Here is a 22,139-nt window from a genome sequence, read left to right as displayed (position 1 = left end):
GGGATGAATGCGTTAAGCGCCAATTAGCATGCATTTGCAAGCTAATTGCGCTAGAAGCCCTGTTTAGCATGCATTTGCATGCTACTTGCGCTGAGAGCCCTTGAGTGCGCTGTTTCAGGCGCTCGAGGGCTCTGATCATGGGTCGGCTGCAAACTCTGGCGCTAGTATGGCGTTAACAGCCTCTAGCGCCAGAGTTTGCTTTTGATCATGAGGGCCAGAGAGAGAGAGAGAGAGAGACAAAAGAACTGGACAAATCATATTTAAAAATCTACATTTAGGGGTCCTTTTACTAAGGCATGTTGAAAAATGGCTTGTGGTAATGTAGGCATGAATTTTGGGTGCACGCAGATCCATTTTTTTTTGCCAAAAATGGACAGGTGGCAAAATCTAAATTGCCGCACGTCCATTTTGGGTCTGAGACCTTACCGCCAGCTGTTGACCTAGCGGTAAAGATTCCGGGAGGTAATGACCTATGCGCGTCAAATGCCACTTGGCAGATGTCCGTTACGCACCCAATAATAAAAAAATATTTTTAAGACACGCGTATTGGACACGTGCCAAAAATAAAAGTACTGCAAGAGCCATGCGGTAGTCAGGTGGTAACTCCATTTTGGCGCATGTTGGGCGCGCGTAGACGCTTACGCATCTTAGTAAAAGGGCCCTTTTGGAAACCCTTCATGGCAGAAACTAGACAGGTGCGCCATCATTGCAGCTCATTGATTGACAGAGGCCCCCATGATGGTGTTATCCATTTTCTTTCTCTCTATGGACGTAAGTGCACCACCTCCAAGGTACTCTCTGGCTCACCCAAATCTGATGGATGAAGGGTTTGAGCGCTGCAGTGCAAAGTATTGCATTCTGAACCTCAATGCTGACCTCGCCAACTGTATTTTAAGTATGCATAAGACCAAAACTTTCCTTCAACACAAAAACACTTTGAAACAGCTTTTGAGCTAGGGTTACCACCTTAAGTTAAATGCCAGTGCAAGTGTTTAACTTAATCTGGAAATTCAGTGCAACTATAGAGGCAGATTAGTAACATCTACGAAAACAGGTGTAAAGGCACTGATACCTGTCACGTTTTCCAAAAGCAGGAACTAGGATCGTGAGCCCTTGGGCCATTGCCGAGGAGCGGCAGTGGCAGGCAAAACCACCCCACACAGGGATAAAACAGAACTCTGACAGGGACGGCTAGTCTTCACCTGCACCTGGCCACCTTTCCCCAGGAGTTGAGCCCCTGGGTGCAGGTGGCCGGTAGGATTTGCCGGACAGGGTCAGAACTGGATACCAGCAGGTTACACACAGGGACTAGAATACACAGGGAGACTAGGCAGAATACTAGACTAGGACTCTCAGACAGACAAGGGACTGAACTGAAAGCTGCAAGCAGCCATGGAAACAAGGAACAAACACTGATAGACAGAAGACAGAGCTGAAAGCTGCAAGCAGCCACTGAAATAGGGAACAAACACTGTTAGACAGGAGACAGAACTGAAAGCTGCCAGGCAGCCACTGAACAAGAAACACAGGCAACCAAGAACTAGACAAAGACATACAAACAAGAAACAAGACTGGGAAACAAGCAATACTGAACAAGAAGCTACACAAAGACTAAACTAGAATCAGGCAAGAATTACAGACTATAAACTGGACTAGGCAGAAGTGCACCAGCACCCCAACATACCAGGGACCTTAGATGACGCAAAGGCAAAGCAGAGAGTTTCCAAATGGCTAATAAGCCCAGCAGCAGCTGAGATTCAGATGCAGCAATCACCAGGCAGCTACGGGTGCTGTGCAGGCTCAAACAAAATAAGCAAGTCTGGCAGGCCGGAAGATCTGGACTGGACTGCGCTGAAGTCTGGAATGGGAAACAGCACACAGACAATCCAATGCAGCCACCAGGTCTGGCCACCAGAGGGCAAGAGAAACACAAACCAAAACACAGGCAGAAAGCATACTGAAGCACAGAGATGCTTAACATACTCAGGTGCAGTATAGTGGAGTAATCAGAGCCATGCTGGAAGCAGCCTGTACACAGAGACAGAGACAGAACTAACTCAGAAAGAACAGACAGAAGCCAGCTCAGAAGCTGACCGCCGGAAATAAGGTGAGCCTGAGAGGGCTCACGACCACAATCGTGACATACTGGGTCCTGGAAAAATGGCCTTTTTTATGGGCCGGAAAATGGATGTGCGGCAAAATAAAAACCAGCACGTGTCTATTTTCAGCCTGAGACCTTACTGCTACCCATTGACTTAGTGGTAAGGTCTCACGCACTAAAATATAGTAGTGCACAAGAATTCCCTTACATTTATGTAATGTATGTGTAGGAATTCCTTGAGGCGTTGTTTAGGTGGCACTGGGATGGAACTGCAATACAGATGCATGTTTGCCCCAAATTCTAGAAACTTGCACACAATTTTACATTTATTGCCGGATTCTATATATTGCACCTAACGTTCCGCGCCAAAATCCAAGTGTATTCTATAACAACGTGTGTAACTTAATTGGCTTAAGAAGCCAATCAGTGTTTTCAACAGCACTTAACAAGCAATAATGAGCACTAATTGGCAATAATTAGAATTTATATGCACAACTCGCTAAATATTTTCTGTAATACACAGCATGTAAATTCTAAAGAGCAGAGCCAAAAAGGGGCGTGGTTATGGGCAGGGAAATGGGCTCTTCGTGGTCGTTCCAAAATTTATGCACTTTGTTATAGAATATGACCTTCTGGGCCTAAATCTTTGTGCCGGTATTTACACCACGTTTTCCGTGGAGTAAATGGATGTGTGTAGATCTAGACGCTGGGATATCAACTATGCATATTCTATATACCGTGCCTAAATCTAGGCGCCACTTATAGAATACGCTTAGGTGGAAATTTATTCTGGGTGGGTTTTTGAGGTGCCATATATAGAATCTAACTCTTAGCATGCAAAGTTGCACGCGAAAGTTGTAGACTAGATCAGTTATGCATGTAACTTAATTTAATAGTTAGATGCTAATTAGTACTAACAACCAACTATTGGCTATAATTGGTGATAATTGGAAGTTCATGTCACTGCCCTTAGTCGGGATTCTGCAAATTGTGCATGCAAAATCCATAGCATGCAACTATAAGGGGCAGGGACCTGGGAGGGGCATGGGAAAGTACAGGGCGTGATCAGCACTTACACACACATCTTATACAATACTAGCTTTTATACATTTAGGGGCCCTTTTACTAAGACGTGCTGAAAAATGACCTGCGCTGTTGTAGGCGTGTGTATTGGACGTGCTAAGGTCTATTTTTCAGCACACCTGCAAAAAAGGCCATTTTTTTTGTGGCCGAAAATGGACGTGCGGCAAAATTAAAATGAGCACATGTCCATTTTGGGCCTGAGACCTTACCGCCACCCATTGACTTAGCGGTAAGGTCTCACGCGTTAACCGGGCGGTAATTGTTGGCATGCGTACACTGCTGATCACCGCCCAGTTAGCGACAAGCGGTAGGAAATAGATAATATTTTTTGCTGTGTGTTCGGTACATGTCAAAAATAGAATTACTGCCCGGGACACGCGGTAGCTGGGCAGTTTTTCTAATTTGATGGCCCTCCATCTTTTTTTTGATAATACGGTTTAGCCCGGCCAAATGCCAGAGTTCGCCAGGTTTCAGATCGCCGGTTTTGTTTTTCGGCGATAATGGAAAAAAATGCCAGCCATCTCAGACCCAGTGAAATCCAGGGCATTTGGTCATGGGAGGAGCCAGCATTTGTAGTGCACTGGTCCCCCTGACATGTCAGGACACCAACCTAGGGGGCACTTCTAAAAATGTTTAAAAAATACACAAATAGCTCCCAGGTGCATAGCTCCCTTACCTTGGTTGCTGAGCTCCCCAAATCCTCCCCAAACCCACTCCCCACAACTCTACACCATTACCATAGCCCTTATGGGTGAAGGGGGGCACCTACATGTGGGTACAGTGGGTTTTGGGGGGGGGGTTTGGAGGGCTCAATACTTAGCACCACAAGTGTAACAGGTAGGGGGGGGGGTGGACCTGGGTCTGCCTGCCTGAAGTGCACTGCACCGATTAAAAACTGTTCCAGGGACCTGCATACTGTTGTCAGGGAGCTGGGTATGACATTTGAGGCTGGCATACAGGCTGGCAAAAAAGGTTTTTATTTTTATTTTTTTAGTGTGAGAGGGGGGTTTGGTGACCACTGGGGGACTACGGGGAGGTCATCCCCCATTCCCTCCGGTCGTCATCTGGTCAGTTGGGGCACCTTTTTGAGGCTTGGTCATAAAAATAAAAGGACCAAGTAAACCGGCGAAATACTGATTAACGCCGCTTTTTTTTCCATTATCCACGAAAGCCAGCCATCTGGTAGCCACGCCCATGTCCTGCCTTCTTTACGCTGCCAACACGCCCCCTTGAAAGCGGCGATGGTGTCAAAAAGCCGCTTTCGATTATACCAATTTCGCTGCTTTTGAGAGATCGCCGGCCATCTCCCGATTTGTGTCGGAAGATTGCCGGCGATCACTTTCGAAAAAAAGCCTGATAGTGACATTTGTGTGCACAACTGCCATCGTAGAATCACTGCTTGATATTCTGCGCTGTTTAACATTAACACATGGCCATTAATACACAAAATGCCACTTTTTATTGCAGCTTAGTAAAAGTGCCCCTTAGCCAGCCATCTTGTCACTGGGCAACTAACTGAAAATTCACACCTATTATTTGAACTTCCAGATTCTAACATATTTGTTGCTAGCAATCCAGGTCCTGATGCAATGAAGTGAAAATCATAATGTCAACCCATTATTACACAGGTAAAATCTAATGCTGACACATTAAGGTAGAGTTATACCGAATACCATATTTTACTATGTGGCAGAATACGAATTCCGAATATGAATAATGGACATTGAGCTTCTACATAACAGATAATAAAAGAAGCAATATGAAATCAGAGATCAAGTGTTTATTTCAGTAGGATTTAGCACAGTAGAACCCTGGATTATTCATATTTGAATTTAAATCACTATTCAGCTAAATATGAATAATGTATTGTAACATAGAAAAGAGATGGCTGAGGGGGGATATGATTGAGATCTTCAAAATCCTGAGTGAAGTAGAATGAGTAAAAGTGAATCAATTTTTCACTCTTTCAAAAAGTACAAAGACCAAGGGACACTCAATGAAATTACATAGGAATACTGTTAAAAGAACTAGGAAGAAATATTTTTTCACTCAAAGAATAGTTAAGCTCTCCTCGTTGCCGGAGGATGTTATTGAGATGGACATGAGGAAAGCCACTGCATGCCCTGGGATTGGTAGCATGGAATTTTGCTACTAATTGGGTTTCTGCCAGGACCTGGATTGACCACTGGTGGAAGCAGGATACTGAGCTAAATTGACCATTGGTCTGACCCAGTATGGCTATTCATATGCTCTTATGTATTTGGAGCACTATTCGGGGCCAAATCGAATCAAATATGAATATTTGGTACAGCTGAATAAGTTCATTATTTATTGCACTTATGCTGTTAGTGTGCATTAAAGCAGTAGCACCCATTAGTAAATTTAATCCAGAGTTTGCAACCCTTTTTGACTTCATTATAATAGAAGCCCGAATCAATCATTTGTGCTTGCATTAAGTTGTTGTTGTTATTTCTTTACTGTGAAGCAAAGCTTTTCAGGGCTGGTATGTTTCAGAGTTTGCACTAAGTCCATTTTTTACCATTGTTTGGTACAAGGGCCCCTTAGTTTTTTAACTGGACCCAGGGGCGGCCCGACCATTAGGCCACCTGAGGCAGGGGCCTCAGGCGGCACTCTTCAGGAGCGGTATCTCCCCTTCACATCGTTTACCTGTTTCGTCACGTTCCAAACCTGGCAGTGGCAGTGATTCCCCACCTCTCTGTTGTAACTTCCTGTTTCGTCAGAGGCTCAGGCAGCCGCAGTAAAGGGAAGAGGCGGGTGTCGGTGGTAAGGCAGTGTATGGCGATCACTGCCGCTACCGAATTTGGAACGTGATGAAAAAGGTAAACGTTGCAAACGGGCTGGAGTTAGGAAGGGGGGCAGCATCTCGGCCTGGGAGGGAGAGGCATCTCGGCATGGGGTGGGGAGCGGCATCTCACCCTGGGGGGGGGGCGACATCTCGGCCTGGGGGGGGGGCGACATCTTAGCCCTACCTCAGGCAGCATCTTACCTTGGGCCGGCCCTGACAGGACCAGCTTTTGAGAGCTTTGCATTTTGTAGTGTGCTTATGAGGAGTGTCTAATTCTCAAATGCTAGTCAGAGACAGCTTAAGTTAGTGCAATGAAAAGATTTCACTCATAGCCTGAATTTTTACTAACTTTTACTTACTACTACTACTATTTGACATTTCTAAAGCGCTACTAGGGTTACGCAGCGCTGTACAATTTAACATAGAAGGACAGTCCCTGCTCAAGGAGCTTTTACTTACCTATTGCCTCCTTTAAAGCAAACTAAAAACTTTATTTCAAAATCATTTTTTATTCAACTGTTATTCAGCAATATACAATACAGTTTATAAACAAATGTCTTACCTGTTTCCAGTCTTTATTTAAAAATAAATATTATTGACAGTGATTATTAATTATAAGATGTGCCTTTTTAATCAAGATAATGTCGTGAAAAGAAAAATAATTTAATAATAATAAAAAAGAAACATTCCCCCCCCCCCCCCCCATTAAGAAAAAAAGAAAAAACATAATCATAATAGAAAGCCCTAGCCACAATAACCTACTAAAATATATTTTCCCTTCCTTGGAAGGCCTTTGACCTAACTTCTTTCCATAGGTAACTGCTCAACAGTTCGTGCAAAATGAATAATCAGAAGGAAAGAAAATTTTGCTATAATTAAGTGTAGAATCCACAGATGCCATGCAGAAAGCAGGGCTTTACATAGTACTGTTCGGAAACTGGATGAATTATTTTAGGTGTGTTACTATACATCATGAGCGGCGTCTCCAAAAATATTGTTGTCCTTTTCCCTCCAGTGTGGAATTTCTCATGCTTTTTTGTTTCAGTCTTTTCCTGTCCGTCTTGATGCCCACAGCTCAGACTGAGGATCTGTGGTATGTTCTTCCTGGTTTGGTTGAAGAGTACTGGGGGAGGCAAGTCCATCAGTGGTTCACTAATAGGTGAACAAGCCTGTGCAGCATTAAGAGGAAGGTGTACAGGAGAGGTCCAGTGGCACAAATGGGTCCCGTACCTGGAAAAATGAAACAGAACAGGGGAAAATTAGTTTTTTTTTTCTGTTGGACAGTTCTCAGTGAATACAAAAGTCTGTGGCTCAAAAGCTTTCATGCTAATTTTCTGCAACAGAGGAAGGTTGAAGGAGGATTAAAGTCTGGGGCTCTGTTTAGTAAGCCGTGCTGTAGGCGCGCAAACCTTTTAGTGTGCGCTAAACATTTGCGCACGCTAACAATAGAGACACCCATTATCTTCCTATGGGTGTCTATCGTGGCTTACTAAACAGGGCCCTAGGGTTCTCAAATTTGGTCCTTGAGATTCACCAACCTGTTTTTTCCGGTTCTAGGTCAGTTCCCACCCACCAATTCCCACCTAGGACAAGTCCCACCACACCAGGAAGGACAAATCCCACCCATAACCCAAAACACACTAGGACAAATAATATCCCTCCCTTTTCTCTCCCACTTCATTTGGGGGGGGCAGTACACCCTCACCCCCCTACATTATCTTTTACACATCCCTTTCCCCTTCCAGATATGCAGTTCATGTGGGGGGGGGGGGGGGGCAATGCCCCCCACTCCTCCCAAGCTAGGTTTGAACCTAATTCAGCCCCTCAAAATGACACACTGATTATGATTTATAACAAATTACTACTCTATGAAAAGCTATTCTGTTATTATACGTCTTCTGTGTACATCCGTATGCTGCTCTAACCTCCTTGTTTCAGATGCCGTAAAAAAAAAAAAAAACCACTGCCAGGCCTTAGGGACCCAATACAAGAAAGGCTAGGGAGGATGGGAAATGTTCGGGGGTGGGGAGGAGGGAAGTCCTTGGTGGGAATTGTCCCCCTAAGTGGGAATTGTCTCAGTGGGAATTGGTGGGCGGGAACTCATCTTATACCCTTTTTCCAACATGCATTATGAATCTCATCAGCTCTATCAGCGTAGATATGGTTCAGGAGCCGGTAAGGTTTGCATTATTTTGATCAGTCTGAAAACCAGGCCTCTTTGTGGCCCTCAAGGAATGGAGTCGAGAGCAAGAGGGGCATAATCGAATGGGGCGCCCAAGTTTTCCTGAGGACATCCTCGCAGGACGTCCCCGCAAAGGGGTGGGGAAACCCGTATTATCAAAACAAGATGGGCAGCCATCTTTCATTTCGATAATATGGTCGGGGACGCCCAAATCTCAACATTTAGGTCAACCTTAGAGATGTTCGTCCCTAGAGATGGTCGTCCCCGATTTTCGGCGATAATGGGAACCGAGGACGCCCATCTCAGAAATGACCAAATCCAAGTCATTTGGTCGTGGGATAAGCCAGCATTCGTAGTGCACTGGTCCCCCTCACATGCCAGGACACCAACCCACTGAGTCCCCCAAAACCCACTCCCCACAACTGTACACCACTACCATAGCCCTTAGGGATAAAGGGGGGCACCTAGATGTGGGTATAGTGGGTTTTTGGTGGGTTTTGGAGGGCTCACATTTACCATCACAAGTATAACAGGTAGGGGGGTGATGGGTCTGGGTCCGCCTGCCTGAAGTGCACTGCAGTACCCACTAAAACTGCTCCAGGGACCTGCATACTGCTGTCATGGAGCTGAGTATGATATTTGAGGCTGGCATAGAGGCTGGAAAAAATATTTTAAATTTTTGTTTTAGGGTGGGAGGGGGTTGGTGACCACTGGGCGAGTAAGGGGAGGTCATCCCCGATTCCCTCCGGTGGTCATCTGGTCATTTAGGGCACATTTTTGTGGCTTGGTAGTAAAATAAAAAGGACCAAGTAAAGTCGGCCAAGTGTTCGTCAGGGACGCCCTTCTTTTTTTCCATTATTGGCCGAGGACGCCCATGTGTTAGGCATGCCCCAGTCCCGCCTTCGCTATGCTTCCAACACGCCCCCGTGAACTTTGGTCATCCCCGTGACGGAAATCAGTTGAGGATGCCCAAAATCGGCTTTTGATTATGCCGATTTGGGCGACCCTGGGAGAAGGAAGCCCATCTCCCGATTTGTGTTGAAAGATGGGCGCCCTTCTCTTTTGAAAATAAGCCTGCAAGGTTTGTTCAATAGAAGAATTAAACCAGACTCTCCAAGCGTGTGTTCTCCCCACTACTGAGTCAATATTTAAACACAACAGTTGACATTTATGCCGGCAGCACCAAATATATGTATTCAGTGGTGACTGACACTAGTTATACAGATAGCAAGAATATTCAGGTGCTATCAGACAGTTATGTGGTTTAAGTTAGGACAGCTTTTTTGCTGATCTGCTTTGTTGTCTTCCACTTTGGAGTTTGCGGATTGTTTCCCTTTTTGCTTCCTGTAGCTCTCCAGGATGACTGTCACCAGGTATCTGTAGAATTAGGCAGAATGCCCACACTCCGTGCTCGCTCTGCCCTGTCACTGTTGGGTAGATTTATATACTACCTTTCTGAGGTTTTTTTGCAACTACATTCAAAGCAGTTTACATATATTCAGGTACTTATTTTGTACCAGGGGCAATGGAGGGTTAAGTGACTTGCCCAGAGTCACAAGGAGCTGCAGTGGGAATCAAACTCAGTTCCCCAGGATCAAAGTCCACTGCACTAACCACTAGGCTACTCCTATGACAGCTACAGTTAGATTTGATTTTCTGGTGTTTGGCGAAAATTGGGCAGTAACTGCGACTTGACACGCATAGGCAATTACCATACGGTTAACGTGAGAGACCTTATCACTAAGTCAATGGCTGGCAGTAAGGTCTCAGACCCAAAATGGACGCATGCCAATTTTTATTTTGCCACTCGTCCATTTCCGGCCAAAATTTAAAAAGGCATTTTTTTTACAGGCGCACTGACACGCGCCTACACTATCGCAGGCCATTTTTCAGCGCACCTTAGTAAAAGGACCCTTAAGTCCCTTAAAGGATATGCATATCTCTAGTTCTACACAGTTATGATATGATCTACATGATAATTAATCGATTAAATTTTGATACTTTTGGTCTGTGTTTCTCCAGCTTATCCCTGGTATTACATTTCTGGTTGCCCCTTCCTCCTGGAGTTCTGTCAAGGATTGGCTTCTATTAAGTTAGCACTTTTAAAGTAGGATAGCAATGAGGGGAAAAGGGGGTTAGAGAACCCCAGACAGGCAATGTGTATTAACGCCATTTAACTCTAAAAGACTGCACTGTGCAATGGAGCATTACACACCTGCTGAGAAATATTTTAATATGCATAATCAGGAAGCCTTGTTCAATTTATTCATGAATACCTCTGAGACCTCAGGTTCTCTAAAAGAAGCATGCTGAAAAACAAATGAAATAATAAAAACAAATTTCTCCTGAAAAGGGGGAGGGACATTTCAGCTTGTGCCGTTATCTGGTAGTGATGGTCTACTTCAAACTGTGTGAACCCGGAATCTCTGAAGATCAAGCTGCAACTCATTCGGGATTCCATGATCCCAACCACTGAATCTCAAACTGCAATTCATGGTTCACGGATCACGATTTGTAAATTTGTTTTACGTAGTTTGTGTCTGAGTATTTACTGAATACCAGATTTTTAATATTATGTAAAGTAGATATTCGGAATCAGGTTGGGATGGGTGATGGGGATGAAGAGCAAAATTTCAGTCAATCTGACACAGATGCCAAAGTGGGGACTACAATTTGTGGAATGTTTACCATAAACGTCCCATTAAGAACAGAAATATAAAAATTAAGGATGCAGTTCGATTACATTTTTTAATTGTGATTAAAATTTTGGGGCATAGCCGCCTGTTCATGGGGGGAGGGTGCACACATTTCCTATCCCTCTCCCCCCTCCCATATTACATATCATACCTTTGCTGGTGGGGATGCCGAAGCAATCCACTGCCAAAGCTACAGCGCCTGTTCAGTGGCTGGTGGGGTAGCTGAAGCCCCGCCAGCCGAAGAAATCCGCTGCCTGAGTCACTCCCTTCCTCCTTGTGCTGCCTCAGGAGCGAGGAGTTCAGTGTGTGGGGACATAGATCAGGTTTCAGCTGGTGTAAATACTCACACCTCACGTTTAGGCGTGGATCATGGCGATATTCTAGAAACGGCACCCAACTTGCAGCACTGTTTATAGAATAGTGCTTAGTGCTCATTCTTTTCAGCGCCATATACAGAATTTTGTCCTAAGGGGGGAAGCTATTAACACGGGCTACCGTTAAGATGTGCTATTTTAGTGTTAACCTCAGTTATCAGTAACTAGGTCTCAGTGTATAAAACAGGATCTGTGCTAATCAGCACCAGTTAGTAGTAACATAACCAGTGCGTTCTTTCTAGCAAAAAAGGTGCCGGTACTCAAATGCTAGGCCACCCTTCAGGGGTGGGGTGATCACTGAGGGACCCACCCCACAATAGCCAGGCCCTCTGCAACCAGTCAGAGAATCTATGACATGGCAGAATTGGTGTGTAGAGCCTGAGCTCTTTCATTAAAACTTGGGGAACATGGCTCAATTTTAGCAGACAATGGAAAAGGTGCCGGTACTCAGTACCCCCAAGTATCCCCTCAAAAAAAGCCCTGAACATAATGCATCTTAAGAGCAGCCCACACTGATAACTACACCCCTAAGTTGGTGCCCCCCGGGTTTTGGGTACTATTGCTGTTTTTTTTCTTTTATAAAAGAATGAGCTGTCAATTTAGATGCTTCCTGAATTCTCCTGAGGGATTTCCTTGTCCTATATTCCTCTGAATTATATTCCCTTGCTTTGGGGTTTCTGCCCCTCCCCTCTTACCCTAGTGTTTACCAAATAGCACAAATAATTCTGATGTTTTCTTAGATTTCTCTATTGGCTTTATCAGTGGTATGGTTTTTTTTCTTGATAAGCTTTACTTGAGGAATTGTTTTGATTGTGAAAATGGAAATGCTTGGTAAATAAAACGTTTAAAGAGAAAACATAGCAGATTGTGAAATTTCATTATCTACTGTAGTACTGTGGACCTAATTTGATCTCTAGCTTTACCCATGGTCTTTCAGAGAATCACAGAGACTCAGGCCAGTGCAAATTAGGAGGCTTCAGACACAGAGGCAGTTGAAGCAAATGCTTATAATTAAAGGAAAATCCAGCAGCTAATTAATTTCATGTTTAGATAAAAAAAACTATTAGGCAAACTTTTTTTTTCCAAATAGGCAAATGGACACCCAGATTCTGTTCTATAATATTAGCTTAAATCAGCATCTGTCAGCCTACATTTACACACTAATGAGCCCTTTTACTAAGTGGCGGTAAGCACTAATGCATGCTTACTGCAAGCTAAAAGGCACTACTGCAGGATACCTGAGTTCTAGGATCGGCGCATGCTACCCACACGCTAAAATTTATGTTTTATTTTTTAGCATGGGGGCGTCTTTGGAGGCGGAGAGTAGGCATCTCCTGCGCTAATTGGGTAACATGGGTAAATCATTGTGCACTGCCTGAGTAGCAAGGGGTTAGCGTGTTAGCCCTTACCGCCATCAATGGGGGAAATAGAAATTGCAGTCATTGTACAACTGTGCTAAAAGTGGCCTCAGTGCACGGGAAATCCACACGCTAAAAAAAGTGCAGGCCAGGCTTTGTAGCTAGTTGTGTGCATCAGTTATAGAATATCACTTACCTTCAATTCTCTAATCTTGTGTGCACAGTTCCATAGGTAACAGAATACTGATAGTTATATGTGTAATTTAATTGGTAAAATAGATGCTAATTGGCACTGGTGGTAATTGGAGTATATTGGTGCTAATTGGCACTAATTTGCAGTTGTGTCTAACTATGCACTTATAAACTTAGCATGCAAAATCAATAGCATGTATTTGCAAGGGGGAGCGTGCATGTGGGAGTGACATGGGCAGGTCAGGCGTGTTCCAAACATGTACAAACTAAGGAGAAAATTCTAGAAATGGCGCTCAGAATTTGGCGCAGAGAAAAATCTTTGCTGAGTGTGCAGGTGCTGCAGCCACCAAACATGGCCAAAGAGATGAGGGAATTAAGTCAGTTAATGGGATAGAAAGGCCAAGGTGAAGTAATATATTTTCAATGCATTCTTAAAATGAATGTAAGAGGTTTCTGTATAAACTGGGAGACGACCATGACATAGGGGTTGCTACACTGCGGCAGCTAAGACGTACCTCATCTGAGTGTACCTAGAGATGAGAGCGGGTGACTAGGAGGTTTTCCTAAGTGGGATGAAGCAAATGGGAAGCTTGATAGGCAATCAAGAGGCTGAAAAGAAAAATGACAGAAACAAAAAAAAGGCAAAGATCTGCCACAGAAATGGCAAATCAAAAGAAAAAAAGCAGATTTTTAGGTGGTTGTAGGACTACTTTTAGGGGTTCACTTTGCTTTTACCCCTATTAGGTAGGTGATATTTAGTATGTATGGAGGGGCATAATGGAACAGAAACGCCTATCTCCATGGGCGTTTATCTCCGAGAACGGGTCCGTGAAGGGGCGGGGCGGATCGTATTTTTTAAAAGAAAAAGACGCCCATGTTTTATTCGTCAAGGTGTGAGCTGGGCGATTTTGCTTTTCAGCGATAATGGAAAATGAAATCGCCCAGCTCAAAAACGAATAAATCCAAGGCATTTGTTCGTGGGAGGGGCCAGGATTCATAGTGCACTGGTCCCCCTCACATGGCAGGACACCAACCGGGCACCCTAGGGGGCACTTTTACAAAAACCAAATAAAAGGTAAAAGAGCTCCCAGGTGCATAGCACCCTTCCCTTGGGTGTTGAGCCCCCCAAATCCCCCTCAAAACCCACTGCCCACAAGTCTACATCATTACTATAGCCCTAAGAGGTGAAGGGGGGCACCTACATGTGGGTACAGTGGGTTTGGGGGGGTTGGATGACTAATAGCATTAAGCAGCACAATTGTAACAGGTAGGGGGGGGGATGGGCCTGGGTCCACCTGCCTGACGTCCACTGCACCCCCTAACAACTGCTCCAGGGACCTGCATACTGCTGCTTGGGAGGAGGGTATGACATTTGAGGGTGAAAGTAAAAAGTTGTGAAACATCATTTGTTGTGGTGGGAGGGGGTTAGTGACCACTGGGGGAGTCAGGGGAGGTCATCCCCGACTCCCTCTGGGGGTCATCTGGTAATTTAGGGCACTTTTGGGGGCCTTATTCGTAAAAAAACAGGGTCCAGGAAAAGTGTCCTAAATTCTAGCTCAAAACTGTTCCATTATCGGCGAAGGGCGCCCATCTCTGTTCGCCCGATAACCACGCCCCAGTTCCGCCTTCGACACGCCTTCGACACGCCCCCGTCCACTTTGTCCGCATCCGCGACGGAGTGCAGTTGAAAGCGACCCAAATTCGGCTTTTGATTATACCGCGTTATTCGTTTTTGTGAGATAAACGCCCATCTCCCGATTTAGGTCGGAACTTGGGCGTTATTCTCGTTCGATTATAAGCTGGATGGTCATTTAGTTATTTTAGTGTTGTATATCTCCACCTATCTGTCCGATGCAGTTCTATTGATATACATTTAGTGTTGATATTATTATATTTTGTGTTGATATCATGTCTTGTATTAAAATTATTATTTTATTGCATGCATATTTAATCTGAATGTTTTTAACTGATATTGATTTGATATTATATTTTATTGTATTATGTTTTTAGATTTGATCTGTTTTTATTTTATATGATGTGATAGTGTTTTTAGATATGTTTTATTATCAAATATACAATGGTGAAGTTTATGTTTTACTCATTATGTATTTTTATTTTGTAGTTTTTTTTACCCCTGACGCAGCCTGAGGGTGAAACGTGGCCACGTCGGGTAACTTGTAATAAACCACTTCTTCTGTTACCCTCCTGTTCTATTTTTTTGTCTTTTTTGATCTGCTTTTTTTCTTTTGATTTGAAAAGAAAAATGGACAAAAAGAATAGAAGGTCAGGGTTAGAATTTTCAAAGGGAGACAATAAGCAACAGGCATCCAGTGTACGACAGTAAGAACAGAAGTTACTCTGTCAAATTTGTTGGTACCATAGAGCAGTTTCATGGAAGTGTTCTGTTTTGGTTGAAGTCATCTAATTTGGGTATGGAGTAGGCCTTGATACAAAGAGTTGCAGTAGTTGAGATGTGATATAACCGAAAATGAATCGGAGGGCAGACCGGTTTAATAAGCATTACACAGAATTGAATTATTTTAAGTGTAGTTGATTGGAGATTTGTGTTTGAAAGGTGAGATGACTGTCAAGGGTAACTACAAAGATTTTAACAGAATATAAGGCTTCCCTGGATGGTGGGGATGAGTGTTCCTTTTTTGATAGTGTGCCAGGACAAAAGGATTCCATCTGTCTTTGCAGAATTTAATTTGCAGTTGTTATCAGAAATCCAAGTGGCAATGTGATCAAACTTTGCAGAAAGTAATGCAAGAAATTCAAGTGACAGTGAATTAGCAATGACCAGAATTTGAATATCATCTGTATACATGAAAAAGGAGAGCCCTAGAGATTGTAAGAGAAATGCAAGTGGGGCAAGAAAAATATTAAATCACGTTGGCCCAGGACTAGAACTCTAGGGAACACCACAAGGCAAAAAGCATGTCAATGAACTTTAAAGGATCTGCCTGCATGATATCAACAAAACCAATCAAGGGCTTTACCAGTAATGCGGAGTTCTGAAAACCTACAAATGAGGACGGAATGATCAATGAGATCGAATGCCACGGAGAAGTCCCATGAGATCAACAAAACCACTTTCCCTCTAGGTTGGTACAAAAGATGTTTTCAAGAGCAAGTGAGATTTATTTGGTAGAATAAAGGCACTTATTTGGTTTTTATAAAATACTAGAGATAAATTTCAGCTAGCAATTACAGCTAAATTAAAACCATAGACATTTACGCCTGCTTGAGGGTTTATAAAATTACCCCCATATGCAGCGGCATGCATAGATCTGAAGGGATCATGTTATGAGTGGTTTGGGTGGGCCTTCAAAGTATATATGTTTTCCATATTCTAAAATGGCAATATACATATACAATGTCACCAACAGTACTTACACCTGTTCTGAGCCACATAAAAGTGCCAACTAGCTTCTTGTTTCAATTTGGGGGTTGCAAGAGCACTTGAGGAAGGAATTGTGCTATCTCTCTTGAAATCAGTTCCTTAAATGGCTCCACTTGGAGTTGCAGTTTTGCAAATTCTACCACTTACATGTGTAAGAAACAAATATATGTCAAATACAGAGGAGGAGTGGGACAACCAGGGACAGGAGTGGACTGACCATTCGGGCAACTGGTCAGTGGCCAAGGGCCCAAAGGCTCTAGGGGGCCCAGAGGCTCTCTTCCCACCAACACCACCACCGCACACCATAACCCCATGGTGGTCTAATGGCCTCTGTGGAACCCCACTCTTTCCTACCCACTACAGCTAATCTGCCTGGCGCCGCCATGTTTTAAAAATGGCTGCCGAAACACCTTCTGGCAGTCTTGTGAGACTGTGAAGACTTGCAAAACTACCATGGGAAGTCCCAGCACCCATTTTGAAAACATGGTGGCACCAGACAGAATTAAGTGGACAGGAAAGAGTGGGGTTCTTGTCTGCCCCCGATGAAACCACTAGACCACCAGGGATTTTCAAGGTAGAACTGGGAAGCGCCCACTGTGGTGGGTAGAGGCAGTACGTTGGTGGTGGAGGCAGCGGACAGGGGGGCCCATTGACCTTTACTGTCCAGGGGCCCAGATCACTGTCAGTCTGCCTCTGACCAGGGAAGCCCAGTTCAAATTCCACCGCTATACCTTGTAATCTTGGGCAAACCACTTAACTCTCTGTCTCAGGTACATACTTAGATTGTGAGTCCTACCGAGACAGGGAAATACAACTGTACCTGAACATAACTCATCTTGAGCTATTATTGAAAAAAGGTGTAAGTGAAGATCTAAATGAATAATACATAACATAGGCATGAGTAATGCCTTGTACACATGTAAAGCCCCAAGTGATGCACCTCTTATTTTTTAGGTTTTCTACTGTATAAAGGCTTTCTCTGATCAAATACATGTAGGTTTTTTGATGGGGCTATACATATTTTATAATAGGTTCCACATTCAGGAAACCTTTTCATAAAATACTAGAGCACGTAGATTTAGGAGCAGAGGGCCATAATCTACAACTAAATGCCCATTTCCATGCCCATAACCATGCCCCTTTTTGCCTATGTGCATTAGAAGTTAGGCACATTGCATTGTAGAATACGCTTAGCAAGTTGTACGCGTAAATTTGAATTATTGCCAATTAGTGCTCATTATTGCTTAAGTGCTGTTATCAATGCTAATTAGCTTGTTAACATAGTAACATAGTAGATGACGGCAGAAAAAGACCTGCACGGTCCATCCAGTCTGCCCAACAAGACAAACATATGTGTATACCTTACCTTGATTTGTACCTGCCTTATTCAGGGCACAGACCGTACAAGTCTGCCCAGCAGTACTTCCCGCCTCCCAACCACCAGTCCCGCCTCCCATCACCAGCTCTGGCACAGACCGTATAAGTCTGCCCTCCACTATCCTCGCCTCCCAACCACCAACCCCTCTTCCCCCCACCTGCTCCGCCACCCAATTTCGGCTAAGCTTCTGAGGATCCATTCCTTCTGCACAGGATTCCTTTATGCATATCCCACGCATGTTTGAATTCCGTTACCGTTTTCATCTCCACCACCTCCCGCGGGAGGGCATTCCAAGCATCCACCACCCTCTCTGTGAAAAAATACTTCCTGACATCTTTCCTGAGGCTGCCCCCTTCAACCTCATTTCATGTCCTCTCGTTCTACCGCCTTCCCATTTCCGGAAAAGATTTGTTTGCGGATTAATACCTTTCAAATATTTGAACATCTGTATCATATCACCCCTGTTCCTCCTTTCCTCCAGGGTGTACATGTTCAGGTCAGCAAGTCTTTCTTCATACGTCTTGGAACGCAAATCCCGTATCATTCTCGTAGCTTTTCTTTGCACCGCTTCCATTTTTTTAACATCCTTCGCAAGGTATGGCCTCCAAAACTCACCAACGACTTATACAGGGGCATCAACACTTCCTTTCTTCTGCTGATCACGCCTCTCTCTATACAGCCTAGCAACCTTCTCGCTACGGCCACCGCCTTGTCACACTGTTTCGTCGCCTTCAGATTCTCGGATAGTATCACACCAAGATCCCTCTCCCCCTCAGTACCTATCAGACTCTCCCCGCCTAACACATAAGTCTCTCTTGGGTTTCTACTCCCTAAGTGCATCACTTTGCATTTCTTCGCATTGAATTAAGTTACGCATGGTATTATAGAATCCATCTGGATTTCTGTATGGATCTCTAGGCATGCTATATAGAATCTGGGGGATATTGCTTATCATTATGTGCTGCTTTGTCATTGCTCTTACTTATATGTGCATATACCATGAGATAATTTTATTAAAGGCCTTTTATTTCTGTAAAAGTCATTATACTAAAAAAAACCTTTACAAAATTATCACCTATACGCTTAAGTAATACCTTTTCTAACCTGCTATTTACACGTCTCTGCTAATTCACACATTTCTATCTTTGTTTTTTATATGTGTGAATGGCACATAAGTTTCAGTAATTCAGCCTTGCTAGAAGATTTGAAAAATACCACCAGCAGCTGTAACTCGTAATTATAAAGGGTCAGCTTTGACCAGCTCAACTCAAAATGTGTTGGATGCACAGCAACACATGAAACTCAAAAATAAATCTTCCAAAGCTTCCTACTTTTGATTTTTGGGTGGAGGAATGGCCTAAGGGTTAGTGCACTGGGCTTTGATCCTGGCAACCTGGGTTGAATTCCCACTGCAGCTCCTTGCGACCTTGGACAAGTCACTACACCCTCCATTACCCCAGGTACAAAAAAAAACAAAACAAAACAAAAAAACTTAGATTGTGAGCCCTGTAGGGACAGACAAAGTACCTGCATATAATGTGTACAGCGCTGCATACATCTAGTAGCACTACAGAAATAATTAGTAGTAGTAGCAGTAGAATTTCCCTGTGACTGGGTTTGACCCTCACAACCAGACCAAATATGGCCAATCCAGAAATAAAGGTGTTAGCAGGGCTGCAAACCAAGGACGTCTGATTGAGAACAGGAGATGGCATGACATCAAAAAGTTGAAGATACTTAGGTTAGCCTGTGTTTCCCCAGCCGTTGTCCTGCAAACACTCAAAACAAAGCAAACAAACCTATGAGCTGCTGCATCCATGTTGTCATTCTTTATTGTTGGTAGCATTTTTATTTAATCTCACTTATATTTTCAAACATGCCAGCTTTTGCAGCATACGGATGTAAACAGAGGAAGTATAATAACGGAATAACTTTTCATAGGTAGAGTAGTAATTTGTTATAAATCATAATCAGTGTGTCATTTGGAGGGCCTGGTTATAGAGACACCCTAGCATGTGTTATATTTGTGCAGAGATTTTTTTCCTCTTGATAAAAGGCCACTAAAACAGACATCATATTATAAGAATCAGGTGCTCAACATTCAGAGTTTCTATTTATTTACTTACTTATTTATGACATTTATATCCCACATTGTTAGCAAGCTCTGCCCACTGGCTTCAACCCTTCCAGTGGGCTAGATAGCCTCATACCGTCTCCTGTTCTCAATCTAACCTCCTTGCTGCAAACCAATTCCAGGTAACAAAAGACAGGTTAATAAGTTAGATAGGAAAAAAAGGTTAAAAAATAGTGTCCGAGGAGGGACAATTTAAAGGGTGGCGCAAGGCTTCGCCCTCAATGTCTACTATACCCAGAGGTCTGAGAGAAAGAAAAGATCAAAGGCAGAAACAGAGGGAGGTGGCTGGTGGAGGAGTGCCAAAGCACCCAGGGGAATACAACAGACAAAAGAAAAAGATGGACAAGCCCAAAGATACCAGAGGAGCACTTGCAGAGGCTAGGACTGGTGGTAATGAGGAATGAAGTGGCCCTGGGCTTAACTGAGCCCTGGATGAGTTGGGGTGGTTGCAGTGAGTTCAAGTCTGATGCTTAAAAGTAAACTCGGGCACTAGAAGCCATTAGCGTCGTACTAGCACCTGCATTTACCTGCGCAGAATATTCAGAGGCCTGGAACGTGGGAACAAACGAGCATGCAGATGAACAACACAAGTAGCATGCTACAGTAGTCAAGTTCATGTTATTGAGGCCATTTTGTATTCCTCCCCAATGCTCAGAAAAGAGCGCCTGAAACAAAACTGTCTTACCACTGCAAAAAATTTCACCAGGTCGGAGCAGGCATTAGGGTGCTGGAAGAGAGGATTTCTCATGATTCTCATGCTTTTCTACTGATTCTTTCTGCAAAATCTCTTGTTCCCTCCCCCTGCTAGTCCAGCAACTCTCCTGCCCCTCCCCCAATATCATCCAGCAACTCTCCCTCTCCTTCTTCCTCCTCTAGAACCAGCACCTTCCTTGCTCCCTGCCTCCCCACCCCTCATAGGTCCAAATACTTCTTCTCCTTCTTTCCCCCTTCTGCGGTGCTTCCAAACACATCTCCCACTTCTTCCCCCTGTTCCCTCATGGCACTTTCAAACATGTCTTCTTCGCTGGATGCATGAGCTATAAGCACATGCTGTCTGCAGCCGGCCCAGTAACTGTTCCTCTGCCATGTTCTACCCTCCCCTCCCCAGCATGTGTTTATGGCTGCTGTAGCTGGCAAAGAACACAGGTTTGGAAGCGCCACGGTGGGGGGGGGGGGGGGGGGGGGGGGGGGGGGGGGGAGCAGGAGGAAGAAGTGGGAGAGGTGCTTGGGCTCAGCCTGCAAACCTTAGACATCAGGTCTGAATTTTTAGTTGCCATGCCAGCTCATAATCGAAAGTGATCGCCGGCCATTTCCCGACACAAATCGGGAGATGGCTGGTGATCTGGGAAAAGCGGAGAAATCAGTATAATCGAAAGCTGCTTTTTTTGACAGCATCGCCGCTTTCCTGTCGCCTCGCCGGCAAAAGTTCAAAGGGGCGTGTCGGCGGTGAAGCAAAGGCGGGACATGGGCAGGTATGGGCATGGCTACCAGATAGCCGGCTTTCGCTAATAATGGAAAAAAAAATACGGCGTTAAGCAGTATTTCGCCAGGTTTACTTGGTCCTTTTATTTTCACGACCAAGCCTCAAAAAGGTGCCCAAACTGACCACATGACCACCGGAAGGAAGCGGAGATGACCTCCCCGTACTCCCCCAGTGGTCACTAACCCCCTCCCACCAAAAAAGCCCCACTTTAAACACTTTTTTTCCAGCCTATATGCCAGCCTCAAATGCCGTACCCACCTCCATGACAGCAAAATGTGTTCTGTCCTCCGACAGCCTTTTCCTGCTTGTGATGTGGCTCTGGGGTGAGTGTGACGCCTTTTCTGTTATTTGCACTGCAGAGTCACATCAGCAATGCATTGTGGTGGGTATAGGTATTGGTAGTTGGTAGGCTCTACTCCCCTGGTGCTTTCCCCCTGCTTACTGGGTCAGAGTGTGCCCTGTTTTGTTTCCTGTTGTAGTCCATGCGATAGTGGCCATTTTTGTAAGCCAGTTTTAGTTCCCTTTCCTGTGTTAGCCACGTTAGAGAATGTAGTTCTTACCTTGAATGGTGCTGAAAGAGGGCATTGTACACCATTGTGCCAGCTCTGACCTACTGCTAATCTTAGTACCAGGGGACTCTTTGCCAGTGGGGCACAACCTCTGATCTGCAGTTAACTGTGAGTAAACGTGCTTATTCAAATAAGGAAGCCCTCACAGTTAAGCTGTGAGGGTGTTAACATTGACTGAAGCCAGGCAGCCAGAAGAAGAAAGGAAAGGGGGGGGGGGGGGGGGAGTTGCAGGAGGGAGTTAGTTTGGAAGTAGTTAGTGTTTAGGTTAGCAACAGGAAAGGGAGAAAGGGGATTGGGTAGGAATTAAGGGATAGGATTGGCTGGAAGGGAAGTGCTAGGATAGGGAAGATTTGGGCGCTCAGAATTAGTTTTTAGTTAGG

The 22,139-nt window shown here is 44.4% G+C and overlaps 1 protein-coding gene across 1 annotated transcript in view; it reads right to left on the bottom strand.

The window, feature by feature from the left end:
- Positions 1-6,576: 6,576 nt before the first annotated feature.
- Positions 6,577-22,139, bottom strand: part of VSTM2B (V-set and transmembrane domain containing 2B) — a 123,545-nt gene continuing 107,982 nt past the window's right edge. The window contains exon 5 of the mRNA XM_030204393.1: positions 6,577-7,220. Within this exon, the coding sequence (XP_030060253.1) occupies positions 7,132-7,220 (89 nt within the window). The 3' untranslated portion in view covers positions 6,577-7,131. The remainder of the gene's footprint in view (positions 7,221-22,139) is intronic.

Source organism: Microcaecilia unicolor, chromosome 5 (assembly GCF_901765095.1).
Source record: "Microcaecilia unicolor chromosome 5, aMicUni1.1, whole genome shotgun sequence".
Classification (NCBI taxonomy): Eukaryota; Metazoa; Chordata; class Amphibia; order Gymnophiona; family Siphonopidae; genus Microcaecilia; species Microcaecilia unicolor.
The sequence above is the reverse complement of the archived record's forward strand: the minus strand, read 5'-3'. Positions and strand labels throughout refer to the sequence as shown.